Below are 8,109 nucleotides of genomic sequence, written 5' to 3'. Positions count from 1 at the left end.
GGGTTTATTGATCGCTGCTGCGGGGGCAGAGAATAAACAACCAGAAGCTGTTTAGAAATAAAAACCGGACAAGGAAAACACAAACAGATGGAATACTGGGACATAACATGAGCTAGAAACGTTTAACTGTACTGTAATATCATCTTTAAATGAACAAAATGTTTATTTTATTCATATTTTCAACCACATTTACCTGCAGTAAGATTATATGTTTGACATATTATTAATTATATTTAGATTATTTTCTAAATGCCTTAAATGTAAAGCTGTTTTTTACTCTGGTTTATAAACATAAGTTAACTTGGCCAAAATTAATAATTTACTAACATTTTATCATCCTTTGTTTAAAAAAACTTCAGTAAATAAATATATATATATATTTCATATTATAAAGGTTTATTATATCTGTCATAAAATAGGTCAAGTAAAATACTGGAGCAAGTAAACGTACCTGAAATTTGTACTTTTATAAAATGACTAAATAATTAAATATTGTTTTGGCTGAGTTAGATCAGAACAAACTAACAAGATTATTCTGATGATGTTTAAGTTTTGAGTTAAACTTGTAAAAAGTCCTGTTATTTATAATAGGTATTAATCAACAAAAGTGTGTAATAAGATAAAAACCAGAGTCAGCCGCTTCATTTTCTTTCTGAATCTGTAGAAAACTCTGGTTTAATTGTCAAAAAATACACTTTTTTTTTTTCATTTTCGGAGGTGATCAGGTTTCTTCTTCCTCTCTGCTCCTGGCTGTGATTGATTGGAGGAGCTCTGAGGCTGGCACCCCCACCGGGTGTCCAGCCGCTCCGCGCTCATCGTGATTGGTCCTCCTCCTGCGGCCGCGGCCGCCACAGGCGCCTCCTCCCATAAACGTGCTCCGAGCGCACCGACGCGTCCCATTTTCCTTCCAAGAGACGAGCCGAGGCGCGCTGCCGCTGGAGGACGACAACCTTTTTTTTTGGCGTGCGTCCTTATGGCACACAACTAGCAGGTACGTGGCGTCCAAAGCAGCGACTTGTGTCCCGCTCCTCGTCCCTCTCCTCCACCCTTGTCCCATCTGGGGCTGGTGGCGAACATCTGGCCGCTGTGCGCAGCGGACAGTGAACGCGTCATTCAGGGTTTTTTTGTTTTATCGCTGCCTGCCTCTCGGTTCTTATCTCTTTCTGGTCTTATCAAACGGTTATCGCTTTCGCTGTGAAGACATATTGCGTTTTGTTTCCTATCGGTTTCGTGTGTGTGTGTGTGAGTATGTGTGTTTATGTGTGTGTGTTTGCTGGGGGAGGATAGTGATTTGACACGGATGGACCCAGCGCCTCTTAAGAGCTGATGGGAGTGTGTCCACAGGCTGGGTGTGTTATATTGGAGATAGACATGATAATTACAAGTCAGATTCTTAGGTTACAAGTTTATTGAAATAATAAAATAAACAGCTGGCACGTTATTTGAATAGGCCTACTTCTTTTTAAAAGTTCCTGATTGTTTTTATTTTTATTTTGACGCTCTCCTTTCTTTTCAGGCTAAACTGCCCTCTGGTGGTTTTTTATTTATTTTTTCTTGGTTTTGATTTTTTTTTTTTTTTTTTTACATTTTTAAATCGTCGTCTCTGTGTATGGAAAGTGCTCCTGGATGGACCTGGGCGAAAACAGCTGGTCCATGGTCAAGCGAGAAGTTTCCAGCAGCCCAGGGTCACCGGCGGAGCAGACCTACCTGCCGGGTGACAGCAGCAGGGACACTTCCGTGGAGCTCCGGACGCCTCCGAGCGAGCTGGACGCGCTGGGCCCGCGGCGCCCGGACGGCAGGTCGCTGCACTCCTACCTCCACTTCGGACACGCGCACGGCGGCACCCTGAGCGCCGCCGAGGACATCCCGCTCTTCACGGACTTGGATCAGGGGAGCAAACTCGTCTTCTCCACGGGGGCGCACAAGGCGGCGGGCCTGCTGGTGGACCCCAGCGACATGTACCAGACTCTGGCCATCGCCGCTGCGCAAAGCCAGAGCGGATATGAATCCTCCTCGGCGGGCTACATGCACTCCAACCCCAACTCCCCTGTGTACGTCCCCAGCTCGCGGGTCAACCCCATGATCTCCAGCCTCCCGTACCTGCAGGCCGGCGGCTCTGCGCAGCCCGGACACGCCGTCTCCAGCCACTCGGTGTGGTCGCAGTCCGCCCCCGAGAGCCCGTCGTACAGCGCCGGGAGCCCACACACCTCCAGCCGCTTCCACTACCCCCCCAGCCCCCCCATGAACAACGGGACAGCCAGGGACAGCAGCTACAGTAACACGCTGAACGTGGGCAGCAGGGACCAGTACGGCCTCTCCCGTCCCCTCAGTGGGACCTACGCGAGCCCTTACTCCCCTTATGTCGCCCCCCAGCTGTCCTCGCCTTGGACCGGGGGGCCCTTTGACAACACGATGCTGCAGACCTTGCAGAGCAGAAGTGCGCCCTTGATTAGAGGGCCGAATGGGGGTAAGAAAAGTTAGAAAGCAGAGGAAATTTGATGGAATTTTATTCATCCATGTCTGGGATTTTTTTTTTAGAAAAAGCATTTTATGCACAATGACTAAAAAAAATAAAAACACTGAGACGAGAAAACTTAAAATGCAAAAAAAAAGAAGAAGGAAAGAGCTGATTTTGCAAGGACGCTAATCCTGTGCGCAAACGCACACAAATATGTGCTAAAGATGCATAAAGTTAGATTTAAAATTAAAAAATGAATCAACATTTTACACAATAGCTAATTGGGTTTTGTCAAGTTAGATTTAAAAAGATTTGTGAGTTTTCCCATAAAATGTAAACATATTTATTCAAACGGGATTATAAATTGTTCACTCAAAAGTTCGTTTTTTTGTTTGTTTTGTTTTTGTTTTCTTCTCGCCCTGATTGAAGCGTGTTTCTGCTCAGTTTCAGACATCCTGGACGAAATGGCGGAGAGCAGGGAGTGCGTGAACTGCGGCTCCATCTCCACGCCGCTGTGGAGGCGCGACGGCACGGGCCACTTTCTCTGCAACGCCTGCGGCCTTTACAGCAAAATGAATGGGCTGAGCCGACCATTAATTAAACCCCAGAAACGCACGGTGAGGAGGGCAGAGGGGAAGGGGGAGGCATGGGGGGGGGACACTTAAACGCCCAATTTCATGCCTAATTGTCTCAAACAATACGGCTGCAGCTTATAGCAGATGATATGGGCATACTTTTGGTATAAAACTGAAAGATTCTTTTCGGGGAAATTACATTTTACGCATTTTGCGTATTTTCCTTTCAACAGAAAATCTTAATTTAAGATGTTTATTTTCCCGCAAAGACGTCAAATAATTTGTTCTTGATTGATTTTTAAGACACAGTAAGTTTTTAAAGACACCCCCCCCCCACACACACACACACCTAGTTATTCAAAATCTTACTCACAGAGTGGGTTTGATGAATATTTCCTGGCGCCATTACGCAGTTTTTACTGGAAATTTAGTTATCACTTATAGGGACTCCCAGAAAATTAACATCCTGTTCAAGCTGTCCGTTAAGTGCCACCTAAATGGACACCACAATAGAACCCATATTATTGTAAGGAAACAAGTTATTATGAACAGCCAAAGGGCAATTTAATTACCGGAGTGAGACTCTTTTTTTTCTTTCTCTGTTTTAGATTCACAAATTATTTCTGCGAGATAGTTTCAAAGAAGTTTACACTTAAAAATAAATAAATAAATAAATAAATGCAATAATTTCTTTTTTTCTGTGCGCCACTAGTCGACCTCCAGACGGATCGGCCTCTCCTGCGCCAACTGCCAGACGAGCACAACCACCTTGTGGCGCAGAAACGCGGAGGGAGAGCCGGTCTGTAACGCATGTGGGCTCTACACGAAACTACACGGGGTGAGTCCAGGTTTTAAAGGAACTTTTTTTTTTTTTACCTAAAATGCAGCTCCTAATATCTCCTTAATTATATTTGATAAATCCTGTAGGTACCCCGGCCGCTCGCCATGAAGAAAGAGGGAATCCAGACAAGAAAAAGGAAACCCAAAACTCTGAATAAAACCAAAGGGTCCTCTGGTAAATCACCAGCACTTGTTTCTCATATAGATAAATGTTGCATAAGTAAACTAAATTAACCCCATATTGTTGTTGTTGTTGTTTTTAAAGGCAATAGCAGCTCTGTGTCCATGACTCCCACATCCACCTCTTCATCCAACTCTGAAGACTGCTCCAAAACCAGTTCTCCCTCTGCACAAGTGTCAGGGGTAAGCCCGTTAGATTTGTCTCTTGTTAAGTCAGATGGCTGTAAACTGAGTGTAAAAGTCACTGTTAGTGACCAATCCTTCAGCTATTTTGTGGTAAACAAAGCTGAAATCATGCAGTTCACAGTCACATGTGTGCTGACTGCTTCCGAACAGTAAGATGAGCCTCACATTTCTCAGGATCTGAGGCTTTTATTTGTCTTTTTTTTTTTTCTCCCAGCGTGCGTATTGCAAATGGAATCTGAGTCCAACAACAAATCACACTCCCACCACTTCTTCACACGAGAGGCACCTTCACCTCAAACTCTGCTAACATCAAAACCCTTTTTCTTTTTTTCTTCTTCTTCGTGCTGCTGTTGCAGGTCAGCTCATCTGTGCTCTCCAGCTCGGGGGAGGGAACGAGCTCGGGCCCGGCGGTGAAGTTCCCGGGGCAGGAGAGCCTGTACGCCAGCGTGGGTCTGACCCAGAATTCTGATGTAGCGTCAGTGAGGGGCGAACCCTGGTGCCCCATGGCTTTGGCTTAATTTTTTTTTTTCTCTGGGTGGACAGAACTTCCTTCCCCCTCCCTACAATCCTCGCCTTTAATTCTGTCTGGATGCTGGATAAGTGTGGATGTATCTGGGGACAATATTTGCCCCCCGTAGAGGGCGAGATGACCGTCATGCAGCATGAAAACATGGAATATCTGGGATTTTTCTCCAGATTGGTGCTGGGAAAAAACAAACAAAAACCAAACAACGGATGGAAACACAAGGCCAGGTGATCCATGGATGGTTTCTGGACCTGTCGTGGACTCTAACGTCTCCCATCCATGACACAAAACCTGATCTGGGTTCTTCAACACAAAAGCCATCTCCATGAAGGAGTTCCTCTCTGAAAAACAAACAAACAAACAAAAAAAAGCTTGGACATCTGTGCTTCATGAAGCACTTTGGACATTTAGATTTTGCCTTCCCCCCCCNCCACAACTGGAATCACGCCATAAAACAACTTTGATGAATCAAAAGTAAAATATATTTATAAATCTTCCGATGTTGAGAACATGATTGTTAATAAAGATATCAAATATAGAGTAGAAGTTGAACCGTTTTGATGTCCTCTGGGCTTTTTCTTTCCTTTTTAAAAGCGGTTATTAGTAGTAAAGTAGTGGTAAATCTGCACATGTTTTCCACTAAAAGCTCTTACTGCAAATGACTGAAACAAGTTTGGTTTGAACAGGGTATAAATGTCACAAAGTGTTGTTTTTTTGTTTAATCATTTACTGAAAAAAAAAATGCAAATCATTGATTTCTTCTGACTCCTTTTTTCTAATATAAGAATACACGGTCAGCTGTGGGCATCAGTGAGGTACTTTTTCTTTAAAAACATGTTTTATTTTGAACAAAGCTCAACCAGAACAGTTTAAAGTTTGTTTTTACTGATGTTTCTAGTCTAACACATGAACTACTGCACTACCTGAGTCAATATAAACTTTATACGTCTCTCAATCATTTATTTTTTGTTTAAAAATTAGAACAAAGTGGAGAAAAAGATCACCTCTGAATAAATTTGTGTTCTGTTGACTGTGGATGATTGCTGTTATGATTCAATAAGTTTCTTTAAAGCGACTGGGTTCTGTCCAAACAGAAAAATGCATTTTGATTTTTGCCTTAATTTGTAAAAAAAAAAAAAAAAAAAAATCACGAGGAGAGTGAAATCCTAAAGCAGTCCGATAAGTTACACATAAACTTATTTAAAGGAGATGTTTCATATATATATTTTTTATTCATCTTGTTTCCTTCTTGTGAAGCATGTCGTTCACTCTCCCAGACTTATTTATTTCTTAAAATATGCAACCTGCTTTTTTTTTTCCTTTGTAATTTTGTAATTTTCTTTTCTGAAACACAAGGAGAAATTATTTTATTTAAATTCAGTCCAATAAATTGTTCCGATGGAGCAAATTAATCTATAGTTTGTTTGAAAGGCTGCATCGAAGGTGGGAAGTTATGGGAAGAACTGCCTTAATTTCATTCATATTTTTGCTTTCACTCCCTGTTTCGAACATGCTAAATGAAGCTTTCTGTTTGAGATGTTTTGTTTTTAATGACAACTAGATGAGCTAATGAAAAGCAGGGATTTCTGCAAATAAAAAAGTGCCTTATTTTGAAAAATCCATTATGTTTCCTAAATATAAAACATAAATTTGTGCATACAATTTTCTGCTTTTTTGGGGGGAAGATTTCCTTCCTTCCATCATGTTCTTACTGTTTGTTCCATTAAAGCAAACCTTTTATTCCTCCTGACAACAGTTTTACTCATGAGTCTTTTTCCCTTCTGGCCTCCTGGGGGGCTTAAAGCACAAACTACTTCCCCGTGTCCTCTTGAACCAGCAGCTCAAAGTACCTGTCACAGTGTTTACTGTAACTTAAGAGAATATGGCCCGTGAGTAATTCCACATGAAACGATTTCAGAGATGGGGAAGATTTATGTCTGGGCTTAGTGTTATCAGTCTGCTCTTTGACATATTGATCGAGCGCCGTTTATTGAGTGTGGAGGAATGTGCTGCGCTGCACAACAGTCTGCAAAGTCTGAAGATGGATCTTATTGCAACTATACGTCTTTCTTTGGCTAAATTCTGACATTTCATCATTATCGCCCACAGCCAAAAGGCCACAAATAGTTATAAATTGGTCAATTTTACAGATATTAACCTAAAATTTGGTGTGGTAGTAGCTGAGACTGATTCCCAACATAAATTCTGATCACTAACAAGTTGTGTGAGATCTTTATTAAAAATTTTGCCATTAACTACGTGAAGTCAACTCTGTCTGTCTGTTTGCAAAATATCTCATGAACTACTAGACAGATTTCAGTGAAACTCGCAGAAAATAACAGCTGGACGTATATCTTTAACAGATTAACATTTGAAGTCAACACAATTCAAGATGGCTGCCACAGCTACCTGATTTTGGAAAACACAAACATTTCTATAATTCAGTCATTTTTACAGATACTGAGCCTTAAGTTTGCAGAGCTGTAGCTGAGACTAAATCACAACACCTACTGTAAGTTCAACTCGTTGCATGAAATCTTCGCCTAACATTATATCATTAGATGTTGGAGTCAACTCTATTTGTCTGTTAACAAAATATTTCATGAACTACTGGACATATTTAAGTGAAACTCTCAGAAAGTATTTATTGGATGTTCATCTACAACTCAAAAATGTTTGGAGTCAACCCAAATCAAGATGGCTGTCACAGCTAATCAATATTAGTCAACACAAAAATGGATGTAACTCAGTTAGTTTTACAGATATTAAGATAAAATTTGATGTGGTTGTAGTTGAAAGTCATATACAACATATACCCCGAGCATGACATTTCATGATATTGCATCAGGTCACAAATTATGTTACTTTTGAGGTTTGACCAAATGACTACAACTTTCTTGTCTCTCAACAGGAGATGATCTAAGTATAAAACTCGGACAACATGCATTTTTTCAGGAATGTTAGGCCTTTGTTATTCTGACAAATGGTTATCCTTCACAAATTTATATGTTTTTATTGTTGATATGAAGTCTAGCTCCAGGTGAAAATTAAAAATATTTGTGTTAATTTCTTTACACAATGAGACCACCGGGGCATCAAGTCTTTGAGCTTTCAAGCAGATAAATTACAAAACCTCTTTTAAATATGTAAATTCAAGCTGGTGTTGAGCTCCAAACACAAGCAAATATTTAAAGGTTTCTTGAATTTATGAGGTGGTCCTGCCTCGGCGTGGCCCGATTGGTATCCACGGTGCCAAAAGGGGGAGGAAACATAAACACAACCACAGAGAAATCCTCCCTCATCTGGGTAGTTATTCACAGAGCTGAGGGTCACATTTAAAAGCC

The 8,109-nt window shown here is 41.3% G+C and overlaps 1 protein-coding gene across 3 annotated transcripts; it reads left to right on the top strand.

Annotated features, from left to right (window-relative positions):
- Positions 1 to 723: 723 nt before the first annotated feature.
- On the top strand, positions 724 to 6,518 carry gata6 (GATA binding protein 6). 3 transcript variants are annotated; one of them, XM_017425918.3, is made up of 7 exons: positions 724 to 991; positions 1,517 to 2,467; positions 2,903 to 3,075; positions 3,746 to 3,871; positions 3,961 to 4,048; positions 4,139 to 4,236; positions 4,454 to 4,582. In XM_017425918.3, exons 2-7 carry the CDS (start codon positions 1,627 to 1,629, stop codon positions 4,544 to 4,546), a joined length of 1,419 nt encoding a protein of 472 aa, XP_017281407.1. In that variant the 5' UTR covers positions 724 to 991; positions 1,517 to 1,626; the 3' UTR covers positions 4,547 to 4,582. The 3 variants fall into 3 exon arrangements, with proteins under 3 accessions (XP_017281407.1, XP_037828949.1, XP_017281406.1); XM_037973021.1 differs by lacking the exon at positions 4,454 to 4,582 and adding an exon at positions 4,596 to 6,518 and having other exon boundaries at positions 733 to 991; positions 1,618 to 2,467; XM_017425917.3 differs by lacking the exon at positions 4,454 to 4,582 and adding an exon at positions 4,596 to 6,518 and having other exon boundaries at positions 734 to 991.
- The last annotated feature ends 1,591 nt before the right edge of the window (positions 6,519 to 8,109 follow it).

This window comes from Kryptolebias marmoratus, linkage group LG20, assembly GCF_001649575.2.
Source record: "Kryptolebias marmoratus isolate JLee-2015 linkage group LG20, ASM164957v2, whole genome shotgun sequence".
Taxonomy (NCBI): Eukaryota; Metazoa; Chordata; class Actinopteri; order Cyprinodontiformes; family Rivulidae; genus Kryptolebias; species Kryptolebias marmoratus.
This window is presented reverse-complemented; position numbering and strand designations above follow the sequence as displayed.

What these genes read in the sequence shown, in the direction of transcription:
- gata6 (XM_037973021.1), top strand. Translation starts at nt 1,627, where the DNA reads ATGGACCTGGGCGAAAACAGCTGGTCCATGGTCAAGCGAGAAGTTTCC. An exon ending in TAAAACCAAAGGGTCCTCTG is followed by an intron (nt 4,049 to 4,138) that starts GTAAATCACCAG and finishes TTGTTTTTAAAG; the next exon opens with GCAATAGCAGCTCTGTGTCC. An exon ending in CCTCTGCACAAGTGTCAGGG is followed by an intron (nt 4,237 to 4,595) that starts GTAAGCCCGTTA and finishes CTGCTGTTGCAG; the next exon opens with GTCAGCTCATCTGTGCTCTC.